At 40.2% G+C, this 13,263-nt stretch overlaps 1 protein-coding gene and 1 non-coding gene across 4 annotated transcripts in view; one reads left to right on the top strand and one right to left on the bottom strand.

The window, feature by feature from the left end:
- The window catches only part of GON4L (gon-4 like), an 89,840-nt gene that overhangs the window by 5,789 nt on the left and 70,788 nt on the right, over positions 1–13,263 (top strand). For all 3 annotated transcript variants that reach the window (XM_063107039.1, XM_063107040.1, XM_063107038.1), the window contains exon 3: positions 5,363–5,554. In XM_063107039.1, coding sequence (XP_062963109.1) covers positions 5,363–5,554 — 192 coding nt within the window. The remainder of the gene's footprint in view (positions 1–5,362; positions 5,555–13,263) is intronic.
- Positions 9,524–9,658, bottom strand: LOC134385408 (small Cajal body-specific RNA 11). The gene has a single exon (XR_010024380.1). It is a non-coding gene; the product is annotated as a small Cajal body-specific RNA 11 (non-coding RNA).

The following is a 13,263-nucleotide window of genomic DNA, read 5'->3' as shown; positions in this document are numbered from 1 at the left end:
AGGGTAGAATTAGGTTTTCAAAAAATATCTCAATATGTGGGCTGAATTTTGCTCCATGAAATTTAGTAAGGATGAATGTGAAGTTCTATATTTAATTTAAAAGTGTGTGTGTGGGGGGACCATATTAAACCCAAATTGCTCAGATGTAAAATACGAGAGATCTAATCTAAGTTAAGGGATTTAGTTGACTCCTAGCTTAATTCAGGGTAGGAATGTAAGAAGACTGCTAAAAAACTTAATTCAATTGTTGATGAAGTAGTAGAGGTATAATGCCCAAGACGAGGGAGTTAGTAATAAACTTGATGGTCTATCGTGCTGGTCATGCCACTTCTGGAATATTGTGTTCACTTCTGGATGCCACATTTTAAGAGAACATTGACAAACTGGTACATATTAAGAGGAGGATGACTAGTATTCTGAAGAACATGGATATGGTAAGCATAAAGGAAGCTAACCGGCCATCCCTATATAGGGGAAGGATAAGTTTAGGAGTGGTAAGAAAGCTGTCAATCTTCAAATATCTGAAGGCAGTAATGTAAAAGAGGAAGCAGATTCCAGATGGTGAAAATAAGAACAGTGGTTTTAAGCTATAGGTAGGCAAATTTTATTCACTATCAAAAAGTTTTTCACAGTATTGTCAGTAATAGTAGTACTATATAATTTCCTTGTATAATAAAAGACTCCACAAAAAGTATTCAACTTGAATTGGAAGGTATTTGAGAGGTTGAAATGAGTTCAGATTTGGGTATACGGAGTATGATGTAACAGTGGGGCTGTCAAGCAAAAACAGAAAATTGAAATTGAAGTTTGATAAGAGATAAGGACTAGAAATGTTCAAAGTGTTAGTCGTTCTTCTCTGTGGAAAGGAACATGGAGGGAGAAGAGCAGCAGATTGAAGACAATCTTGGGTTGAAGACAAAGATGACAGAAGGAACTGCAGAAGTAATGGTAAAAATCAAAGGAGGGAGGAGAGTTTTAAGAACAAGGTACTTTAAAATTTAGTGAAATGGCGAGTTGCTTGAAAAAAGGTTACATTTGAAGGTTGATGATCTCTGAGCGGAGTTTTTGGGAAAAGGACGTTATATGATGAGATTAAATAGCAAGGGATGAAAGCACCGGTGGTATTTGTTGCAGTGGGAGAGAATGGAAAATAGCTAGAGGAGGCAGCAAAGGTTATTGAATTTTTTTTTCCCAGATAGGTCATATTTGTGACAAGGAGATAGAAGGAACTGCTGGACAATAAAAGATTAAAATGCTAGAGGAGGAATGAGTAAGTAACTATGGGTTCAGTCACTTAGCAATTGAGAAGTGGAATCTAGAGATTTTTTTTAATGTTCAGATTACAGCTATCCAAATGTAGATAAACCAAAAATATATTTATTATTTAGGATTATCTGTAAATTCCCCTTCATTAAAAATAAATTTTTTTTAATTAAAAAAATTATTTATTAATATTTTTTTTTTTTACATTCTATGATGTTGTAAAGCAGATGGGAAGGAGGATGAGAGGAGAAAGGTAAAGGAAATGGGATAGAAGGAGGAAGGAGGAGGGGTGGGGTTGAGGCCTGTGGCACTCCTCTCATTCCCACAGGGGAGACCAGGGGGCTTCCAGAGGTGGCTTGGTCATTGCCAGACTGGGTGCAGATGTCAAGGGTGTGTGGCTAAAGCCCTAGCCCCCCACCACCTCAGCTTGGGAGCCCAGGGCACTTCTCATGACGGCTTGGTAGTCTTTGCTGGGCTGGTTGCGTGTGTTTGTGTGTGTTTTTGGGGGGTGTGTGACTGAGGTCCCATGGGGGGGCACCATCCCAGCCTGAGAAAGCCTGGAGCGCTTCCTGCAGTGGCTCAGTGGTCGACTCCCCTTTGTTAAGCTGGATAATTGAAAATTAATTCTGTCATTTTAATTAGCTGGATATACAAGTAATACAAATAAAAAGTACATTATGAGTATCTGGAATTTTTTTTCAAGTAACTTTTTTTTTCCTTTTTCTAATTAGAAATGTAACACACAAAAAATAGGAAGAAAAGAAGGAAGAAGAAAAACTGAATATTCATATATATGCATTTTGGAAAATATTGAAAAATTTGAAGACAAAAGGAAATTACCCATAATATTACTATTCAGAATAATTACTATTAAAATTTAGAGCATATTCTTTTTGTTGTTTTGCTTTCTTTTAAGTAACATTTTAGTTTTCTGATTATGAATGTAGCAGCGTCATATTTATTGTAGAAAAACAAAAAAATGTAGAAAGGACATCTGGATTATTTTGAAGTATCAACATTTTGTTACAGTTGATACATTGTTAAATCATGTTTCTAAATTGCAGGTGTTAGTGGTTAAACTTTTCTCTTTAATGGTGTTTTGTGGGGGGGGGGGCCCTTCCCCCGCCACTGACCTTGGTGTTACAAGCCCATGCTGTAAACAGCTGAGCTAATTGTAATGGTGTTTATTCTAATAGAATTTTACTTGTTCTTTTAAAATTGATTTACATACTCTAATTTCTATTTATGTTTTTTTTTTTTTTTTGCCTCCTAAAAACAATTAGCATATGCAGATTCCGGCTTATAATTAGTTGATTTGTACAGTTGTCAGCTAGTTATTTTCATGTTATCAATTTACAGTTCTTAAGCTGGCAGTAAACAAGTTACAAGTGTGCTCTGAATGTGTTTTGTCCTTTAGTAGCTCTCTTTTCCTGCTTGGCTTCTCTTTCTTGAGGTCTTTCAGCCACTAGAATATGTATAAAGGAAAGGAAGGGTGGGGTCTTAAAGGGTTTCAGGAAGGGAAAGAAAATTGAAAAGCAATGTGACAGAGAAAAAAAAAGGTTGTAGAGAAAAGGAACATTTTCTCTATATAGAGTATGAAATATGATTTTATGGTGCAGCTGATAAACTGTTTGTAGGGGCAATTTTTTTTTTGGCAGCTGGCTGGTAGGGAGATCTGAACCCTTGACCTTGGTGTTATAACACTGCACTCTAATCAGATGAGCTAGCCGGCCATCCCTGTGGGGACATTTTAAAAGAGTAATCCCAAATATGTTCTAGGTAGTAAAAATATCAGTGGAAGAAGCTCTGTCTACCAAAGTGAACTTCTGTATTTTGAAGGGCAATACTGTACTTGCTTAGGTTGAAGGATCTGATATGTTTGTTTAAAAAGTCATTTATGGGGGCCGACCCCCCCCCCCCCCCCCCCCCCCCGTGGCGCACTCGGGAGAGTGCGGCGCTGGGAGCGCAGCAGCGCTCCCGCTGCGGGTTCGGATCCTATATAGGGATGGCCGGTGCGCTCACTGGGCGGCGGGTCACAAAAATGACTAAATAAATAAATAAATAATAAAAAGTCATTTATGTCAATTCAGTTTTTTGCTTGTTTTTTGCTGGTGGCTGGTCAGTACAGGGGATCCGAATCCTTGACCTTGGTGTTACAGCACCATGCTCTAACCAACTGAGCTAACCAGCCAGCCCCTCAGTTCAGTTTTTAACATATAGACATAATTAATCCTAAAATTTGTTAAAGATTGTTGATTAAATGAGAAAGCTATCCTATGATATTGATTGAAGTTCCCTCTTGTAAGATATTTGGCAGAGAGGAACTTTTGATTTGATGGATTTAGGATTCAACTCCTTGCTCTGCAATCCCTATTAAAGCCAAAACCTTTAGGCTCTTTGACACTGTGAAGTAATCATGGGCTCCAGAAGTAAAGGAAGTAATGTTGAAAGTATTAAGGATTGATTCATATTTTATTTTATTTTTTTTGTTGTGTTTTGTTTTTTTTGGCATCTGACCAGTATGGGGATCTGAACCCGTGACCTTGGTGTTACTAGCACTGTGCTTTCCCAAGGGAGCTAACTGGCTAGCTGATTCATGTTTTATTTTTTATTTTTATTTTTTGTAAGAAAATGAAATTTATGGGCTGGCCCATGGCTCACTTGGGAGAGTGTGGTACTGATAACACCAAGGCCATGGGTTCAGATCCCTATATAGGAATGGCTGGTTTGCTCACTTGGGAGAACATGTGCTGACAACACCGAGCTGAGGGTTAAGATCCCTTTCCGGTCATCTTTTAAAAAAAGAAAAAGAAAGAAAAGAAAATGAAATTTATTGCTTACAGTTTCCCAGGCTGGAAAGTCCAAAGTCCAGGGACCACATCTGGTGAGGGTCATGGTGGTGGCAACAGTGACCCAGGGGTCTCACGTGGCAGAAGTGGTAGAGCCAGGGGTGTTTTATTTTATTATAAAGGCTTTTCTTTCTTTTTTGGGGGGGAGGTCCTCCAATTTAAAAGTGTGTTTGTGGCAGTTGAAACTGCTAATGTTGATGAGGTAGTAGTTAAAAAAAAAGTATAAAGGCTATCTGTTTTGCATGGAACTCAGTGACAAATAACCTGGTCTCCTTTTGATATTATTATTATTATTATTATTATTTTTTTTGTCGTTTTTTCGTGACCGGCACTCAGCCAGTGAGTGCACCGGTCAGTCCTATATAGGATCCGAACCCGCGGCGGGAGCGTCACCGCGCTGCCAGCGCAGCACTCTACCAAGTGCGCCACGGGCTCGGCCCTTGATATTATTTTTTTGACTAGGTGATACATAAACATGGAAAAAAAAATCAGAAATACAGAAGGTAAATAGAGAAAAGTTAGGCACCCATTCATTCTGTCCTCTTGTTCCCCAAGTCCTCTTCCCAGATCACTGTTTAACAGTTCCTTTTGTATATTTCAGAGATATTCTGTGTGCACACAAGCCTATATGTTTGTTTCTTTTTTCCCTGACAACTTGACTTCTAATGTTTACTTTTGATACTTCACAAATGTTTCTTCACCTTTTTAATGCTATCTGCCCCCGCCCCCCGTAAGAGAGAGCATTTATGAAGGGTTGAGGTCAGAAAGTTGTCTTATGAAATGTAGAACAATATATATATAATTTTATGGTGATATATACTCTTCTTCTCTGTAAGATTGACAAAGTCAGGACATTTTATAATGTATATATCATTAATAGTTGATAAAATGTGGTGTTAATGGTCACCTATATAAAAAGTCCCTTTGTCATCTGGAACCCCACCCCTTACAATTATGAATATGATTTTTCCTTAGGAAAAATGCAAAGCTCCAAGCATATTAGAACTAGAGAGACCTTAGCAATTATCTAGTTCAACCCCCTGACTTGACAGATGACTAAATTGGATTGGAGCTTTTGATTTTAGTATTTTTTTAGGATACTGTCTTTAAGAGAGGGGAATGCCTGTATAGTATATGCTTCATTTATGAAGTTGTGTAACTAAAAATATTTTATAACAGGATGCTAATTTCTACAATAGTGTATGATTGAGAATGGGCAAAGTGTGGAGTAATATTTGTGATTTTTCCAGGAAAACCTCAAATGTATACTGGAGGGGAGATATCTTCACTGCTCTCAAGCAGCCAATCTGCAAAACCAGGAGCCCAGCCTTGGAAATCATCCCAACCAGATGTTTGTGCCTCTTCTCAAGAAAAGTCACTCAGGACTCTGTCTCACCAACCTGAGGAAGAGATAGAGGATGGCGGACTCTTTATTCCAATGGGTAGGCTTTCTTTCTTTTTTTTTTTTTTTAATTAAAAATCCTTTATTGAAGTATAATATGCAGAAAACTGCACATATCCTAAGATATCCCGAGTTCACTGAATTTTCAGAAATTGAATACATCCATGTAACCAGTAACCAGATCAAGAAACAGATATTATCAGTACTCAGAAGTCCATCTTGTCCTCCCTCTCAGTTATTACTCCACATCCATGGATAACCACTATCCAGACCTCTAGCAGCATATATCTGTTCACCTGTTTTGTCTTTTATATAAATGGAATCATAGGTATGTACTTTTTTTGACTGCCTTTTTTCCATTCAACATTATATTTATGAAATTCATCCATATTGTTGCATGTACTTGTATATTGCTCATTTTCCTTGCCATATAACACTCTCTTGTTTGAATATTCTACATTTTATTTAACCATTCAACTCTTGATGGGAATTTGGATACTTTTCAGTTGTAGGCTACTCTGAATGATGTTGCTATGAACATTCTACTATAGATCTTTTGGCAAACATGCATTTCTTTTTGTTAGGTGGAATTCCTAGCTTATTGCTAACCTTGAGTGGGAAAAAACACACTCACTTCAGTTCTTTTACTATACATTCACAACACACTTCTGACACCAGATGTGTGAGGATTTCATCCCATTAGAAATCAATCAATCAGTTCTGCAGTGGACACCAACTGGGTGTCCTCCAATTCAATTCCAATGCTATCTATCTGGAGATAGCATTAGGTCCCACTGGTTGAAGGTTCATTCCCATAAGACTGGCTTCAAGTTGGGGGTTCCCATGACCTCCCTCCCCCTACCCCACCCTTTATGCTCTATTAATTTGCTAGAGCAGCTCATAGAACTCAGGAAAGCACTTACTTATGTTTATCAGTTTATTATAAGGGATATTTTAAAGAATACAAATAAACAGCCAGATGAAGAGATACATAGGGTGAGGTCTGGAAGTGCAGGAGCTTCTGTTCCTATGGAGTTTGGGTGCAATGAAAACCAATGCATATATATCATAATATTACAGGCTACCACATGGTTTTTGAACGTGGATCCCTTACTGCAAAAGGTTATACAACTGAAAAGATACGGCATGTTACTAGAATCTCATTCAGTCATTAGTAATTAGTCCAGTTCATCATCATATTGATTTCCCAGGGCGAGGCCACTTAGGTCTGTAGTCTTCTATTGATAGTGGTATTGGAAACATAGTTTCCCCTTTCAGGCATCTGGTATAATTGAGCTAAGAGACAGTGTCATCTATTGGTCTGAGCTTCTTTCAGTGTGGTAATGTAATTTTGGATTTTCTTCTATTCATAGTCCATTTATTCTTTTTTTTATCCTCAGCTTCTATTCTTCCTTCTCTTTATTTATACCCAAACTTCCACATTTGGAAGGGACATTAGGTTCAGCAACTGTGTTTGCATAGATTGCAGGCAGCAATACTAGTCTAGCAGGTGCCTCCCCCTCAGTCCACTCCCATTCAGACCGGGTAGGGTACATAGGTAAAGAACTAGAGGGCTGTTTTTACGACAAGGCAAGATAGTTGCATTCACTGTCATCCCCAGTTTTTCCAGATGGGGTTAAAGCCAGAACCCACTGCTATCAGGCCCTTAGGAATTCTGACATAAGGCTTAAGAACATCGTTACAGTTTCTTGTTTAGGAATCATCCCTGCTTTTAGCCCTTGTTACAATATGTGGTCCTAGAACCACTGCATCAGGTAGGAAGGGAAAAAAAAGTTGAGGTGATATGGGGAAGAAAGAAAATATTATAGGCATTATACTGGTGTACTACTCCCTTGGCAAGAATTGCATAGTCATAGCAACATCCTTCCCACCCCTTCTTCCCCAGATCCACCAGAAAAACAGAGGTAAATCTAGGGGGGACACTCCTTTAGTCCCACTCATGCTGAGTGTGACCACACACTTATGAAGGTGTGTAAGCCAGTCCTTCACGCTTTTGTGTCCATCTGTTCTAGATAACCAATGTTTTGATTGCCTGTTCCACTTCTCTATCATGTTATTACTCTGAGGAGGATATCTCTCGTCACTGTGTTCCTTGGTTTGAAGAAATGATGGTTGGCCATGCAAATCCATGTAATATCTTCTGTTCTGGTTCCTTTATAGCACTCTGAGCATTTGCATTTTCTACCGGGTAAGCAAAATCCAGTCCAGAATCAGGGCCTATACCTGTCAGGACCCATTTGTAGCCCTCCAGGGCTACCAGCATTAGTCTCACTTGCTGGCTATATTCAGGGCCTTCCCACTAGGGAATTTTCCGATAGCCATTGGCAGTCTCTTTCTCTCTTGCTTCCAGACAGAACAGTTCTTACTAGCATTTTTTGCCTCAGAGGGTGCAAAAGGAACATGTCTAGATCCAGCTCATCTGTGCACTGCTGCAGTAGCCCCATGTCCACTCATATCATGAGGCCCAGGTGGCCACCTTAAGTGAGCACATGGGGATATCTGCTTGTCGATTCCAGTTATCTTCCAAGCATGGAAGGGGGCTCTTCTGATGGGTATTGACATGTCCTAATTTAATGCATCCCTCAAATTTCCATAGGGCTGTTCCCCACATGGACATCCCTCTAATAGGCCAGGTTTCCATTGCCCTTTTGCCTGACCATGTGGCCAGGCCATTGGCCACTGCCCATGAGTCAGTAAAAATCTAAGAATACCACTCTTCAGTTCTTCAGCATGCAATTCAGCCCAAGCCCACTGAGCTGATTTGTTTTTACCTTCTTTGATCAGAGTGGCATCCTTCCAAACAATATGTTGTCCATTCATGTTGGAACTGCTACTCACAAACCAAGCTACTCTTTGTTAGTTGAGAGCAGTTTATTGGGCACTGTCCAAGTGATAATAGAATCCAGCATCTCCTCATGTAGTTCTAGAGTCAGTTGTAGGGGGAAAAGAGGCTTCCTGCTTGTGAGGATCTCCTCCTTTCATTCCCCAGGTTGCATGATCCTATATAAGCCTTTTCCATTTTATTATGGAACTCTCTGGGCACTGCTGTGACATCTCCTAAGACATTCTGTGACATCCTGTGTATTAAGTCATCCTGGGTATTTAAGGCTTTAAGGTTATTTTGTCCTTTAGTCATAAGAGGTGGCTTCAATTAATGTCCCACAGCAAAGTAGTAAATGCCCCTGAAGTGGAAATTCTCTAGTCCAAAGTCCCAGTAGTCATCGCTAAGAGGTGCTGACAGGCTTTTGCTATAAGCCCCAGTAAATGCTTCATATTAGGGCTATCAGACAGAATTTGTCCATACCAGCACTACAGTTTCTACTTTCCATTCTGTAAATTTGGGCAGTCTTACTGTTCCCATTTAGCATGCCCAATTAATATTGCTAGAAAGGTGGATTTACATATCTTCTGTTTTACAATACTAAGTATGGAAACTGTTCGCTGGCTACCAGACCTAATATCCATTTCCATAAAACATTTAGGACACAACTTCTTTATATAAAGCCTGTTTAAACATTCCAACTTTCATAATCCTGTCAAACCTTTTATGTTCTCTCAATCTGATTGTAGCTGGAGTCAATGCTTCACCAGTGGATTTTGGTACAATAGTGCATGGGGCTGCCATTTCAAGGAGTCCTAGGAATTTCTCTTTACCACCCCCTAACCATTTTACCCACTTGTGTACATAAAGCTTTGTGTTCCCAACAGGGGTTTGAGCTAAGGGGACCCTTGTCTATTTGTCAGTCTTTATCTTGATTAATCTGCCTTTTGCCCCAGGCAATTTTAGATCAGATTTCTTATTGCAATCTCTGCTTCTGACTTCTTAAGTTTCTCCAAACTGGGGTAAATGCAGCAGACGTGTTTGGAACTCTTTAATATTGGGGGCCCGGCAGGGGCTCCCTTTTGTCCACCCAACCTTATCAATGTTGTGTTAAGACCTTTGTTTTAACCCTATCAATTTTCATCATCCCATTTCTTTTTCTCTTAAATTGTCCTCTTTGCCTTTAAGAGTCTGCCCTGTTCTTAGGATGGCCCTCCTGAACTGAGAGATTGCTGTGTGTCCTGCCACACTTCCCTGTTAGAAGTGAGCACAGGGGAGCATGAAAAGCATAGGCCAAGACAGTTCACCCCATTTCTTAAAAACCATCTAAAGATTTCCATGCTGCTAGGAATAGACTCATTTCTTTTTCCTCTTGTTTTATTTTCCCCTAGCAACGTTTTCTTTCTTCACCTTATTTCTCAATAACCATTTAAAAATTTCCACCTTCTTGGGCTGAGTCCTTTACTCTCCCTTCTGCAGTTCCCCATTGTCTTGTTAATTAACCTGATGTTTTTATTAGCATCTGTGAGACCCATGAGGGGAAGCTGAGACAGCAATTTTTATAAGGCTTCCGGAACTGTCTTTTGGTTTTGCAGTAGTGAGGTTACATGTGGGGGGGGTCCACAATAAAGGGGATTACTTAATCATAGTATTTAACATGACCTGGGTAATGGGCATATTCAGCAGGTGAATATCCTGGCCATCATAAAGCTAGTTCCACTTGGCTTTTATAGGGGGAGATTGACAGTTCCCCTTCTCGGGGTAAACAGACCTTACAGTGGCTTTCATCCAGTCAACCAGGTTGGCTGATCCCTCAGAAGTAACCAGTGTGTCTGGATCACATGTAATCATCTGTGATTGTTCCACAGTTAGCTATGGGTCCTTCATCAACCCAAACTTGTTCCTCCACTCTGTAAAATTTAAAACCAAAGACAGGGTAATTCAGAAAGTTTATGAGAAAATGGAATTAAAAAATAATATGAATCTTTGCACAAACTTTCTTTTCTTTTTCTTTTTTTTTTTTTTTTTAACATTGTCTCCTTTAACTGCATGCAGATTTAGCTTCTAGGCCGAGCCGTGGCGCACTTGGTAGAGTGCTGCGCTGGCAGCGCGGTGACGCTCCCGCCGCGGGTTCGGATCCTATATAGGACTGACCAGTGCACTCACTGGCTGAGTGCCGGTCACGAAAAAACGACAAAAAAAAAAAAACAGATTTAGCTTCTTACTAGAAAGGGAGATCTCTGACTGTTTTATGTTGATTTCAAACTTCCTTTCTCTCTCAACCCCTGACACTTGGCACAGACCCTCCTCCAGGAAGCCTTCCACAGGCAGGGTTCCTGGTTCTTTCTGTAGGAAATATGCGCATTCCCAAAGCCATTTCAGCCAGCTCTGTCACAGCACTGACCGAGGTAGACTGAACTCCTTGGGACAGAAGCAGTGTCTTACTCATCTTCCTTTCACTTTCCCTCCTTCCTTGTGCAGTACAAGCCAGTTCTGGGAGCCAGAAGTATGAAATCAAGGTGTTAGCAGGGCCATGCTCCTGAACATTGTAGGGAAGAACCATTCCTTCCCTCTTCTAGCTTCTGCTGTTTGCTGGCAATCCTTGGCATACCTTGGCTTGTAGATGCCTCACTCCAGTCTCTGCCTCTATTTTCACATGGTCTTCTCCCCTGTTCTTTCCATGAACTTTTCGAAGTACCCTTGTACTGCTCCTAAATTAGTGTAGTGGATTGAATTATGTCCCCCCAAAACTCCCTGAAGCTTGAATTGTGTCTCCCAAGTTTTATGTATTAGAAGCTTTGCCCCCATTGTGACTGTTAAGAGGGTGGGAAATCCTATTATGGCAATTGAAATGTGGAGCCTGAAAGAGGTGATTGGATTGTAGGACCATGCAGTAGTGAATGGATTAAAAGTGGTGCTCAGGGCATGGTTCTGAGGGCTTTAAAAGAAGAGGAGAATCTGTCTCTCTCTCTCTCTCTGCTCCCACCATCTTGCAATGTGAGACCTCTAGGTCACTCTTATCACCACCAGATGGACTTTGGACCTCTCAGCCTAAGAAACTGTAAGCAATAAATTTCATTTTTCTTTATAAATCACCCAGTCTCAGGCATTCTGTTACAGCAACACAAAACGGACTAATACAATCAGGTATTCTGATAATCCATTTTAGTAGTTTTCTCAGAAAGCTAATGATACTGATCTACAGAATGAAACAATTCCTTCACACTATACCCTGTAGTTTCAGTAGTTTCGTGGTTTAGCCGTTCCCCCACATTGACCTCTTCTGGGTGACCACAGGTCTTAGAGATACTTTCTGCTGTCCCTGCCTAATTTTTTCTTTGGGGACAGCTTTGAGTCTGGTGGCTGAAGATTAGACTGACTGAAATCTGTGCTTGATCTAGCATCAAGGTCTGACCCAGTACTTTCTTTTAATTTCATTTTAGCTGTTACAGATAATAATAACCAAGGGATTGAATATTTTGATTTTCTCCTATTAATTTGCATTTCCTTATGCATCCAGTGAACCAATTCCCTGAGAGTTAGATCCATCTCTGAATTCCACTGGTAATTTTACCTTTAGTAAGTGCAGCTCCATACTGTGGGTGACCATGTGACCACCTAGCAATCAAAGCTTCCTCATCCTCCACCCTTTCATTTTTTTCTCTTCCAAATCACACGTTTTTGTGAGCCAGGGCTGTTCTAGCAAAGCCCTCTTCACTGACACCAAATGAGTGGGAAAAAACACACTCATTCAGTTTCTCCCACTATACACTTATAACATGCTTCTGACACCTGTTAAGAGAAAAACTTTTTTTTTTATTTTTATATTTTTTTGTCTTTTTTGTGACCGGTACTCAGCCAGTGAGTGCACCGGCCATTCCTATATAGGATCCGAACCCGCGGCGGGAGCGTCGCTGTGCTCCTAGCGCCGCACTGTCCCGAGTGCGCCCCGGGCTTGGCCCAAGAGAAAAACTTTAGACAAATTAAATTTAACAGAGTTTAATTGAGCCGAGAATGATTTGTGAATCAGGTAGCCCTCAGAACTAGAATAGATTCAGAGTGACTCCAAGGCTGCCACATGGTCGGATGACATTTATGGACAGAAAAAAGAAAGTGACGTACATAAAATGGAAGAGAGGTACAGAAACAGTTGGATTGGTTACAGCTGGGCATTTGCCTTATTTGAACCTGGTTTGATCAGTTGTCTGCCTGTGATTATCTGAGACTCAGCTACTGGTTAAAAGAGTAGGTTACAGTCTGTTTACACATCAAGTTAGGTTACCATTCACTATGTCCAATGAAACTTTTAGGTCAAACTTAAAGTTGACCCCTACTTAGGTGGCAGCTGTTAGGAACTGACATCGCTTTCTCTCACCATTGTAATTGGACTTATTCTCAAATCCCCTTGAGAAATAGAAGAACAATGGGTTTTGTAAGATGGGATCAAGGAAACAGAACAATAGGGAAAAAAAACTGGTTAACTTCAGGTAACTTTTTTGTAAGGGTTAGAGCAGAGGGGACTTCCTTATGGTGGAATCTCTAGTTTTCAAGAGAAAAAAAAGAAACAACTGGTTCTTTCTGAGATCTATATGCTTTCTTAAAGTTTCAGTTTGATCATGTGGCTCTTAGCATGGGTTACTCCATTTTGGTTTGGTTTGAGCTGTTGGGGCCTACTAGAGGAGCTCAGTGGAAAACAAAAGCCTCTCATAATTTTAAAACTTCCCCACTTTTGGTCAGGTTCTCACCTAGGTGAGAGTGTAACCAAAACTTAGGCCATTAGCACTACTCTTGATTACCATCATTTTGGGTTTGTAGTCTCAGCACATCATTCATATGTTATGGTATCCTCATGATCACACGTTTGTTTGAGTTTGTCATTCCAGTTGAAGAGAGATCATTTGATGTTC

This window comes from Cynocephalus volans, chromosome 8, assembly GCF_027409185.1.
Source record: "Cynocephalus volans isolate mCynVol1 chromosome 8, mCynVol1.pri, whole genome shotgun sequence".
Classification (NCBI taxonomy): domain Eukaryota; kingdom Metazoa; phylum Chordata; class Mammalia; order Dermoptera; family Cynocephalidae; genus Cynocephalus; species Cynocephalus volans.
The sequence above is the reverse complement of the archived record's forward strand: the minus strand, read 5'-3'. Positions and strand labels throughout refer to the sequence as shown.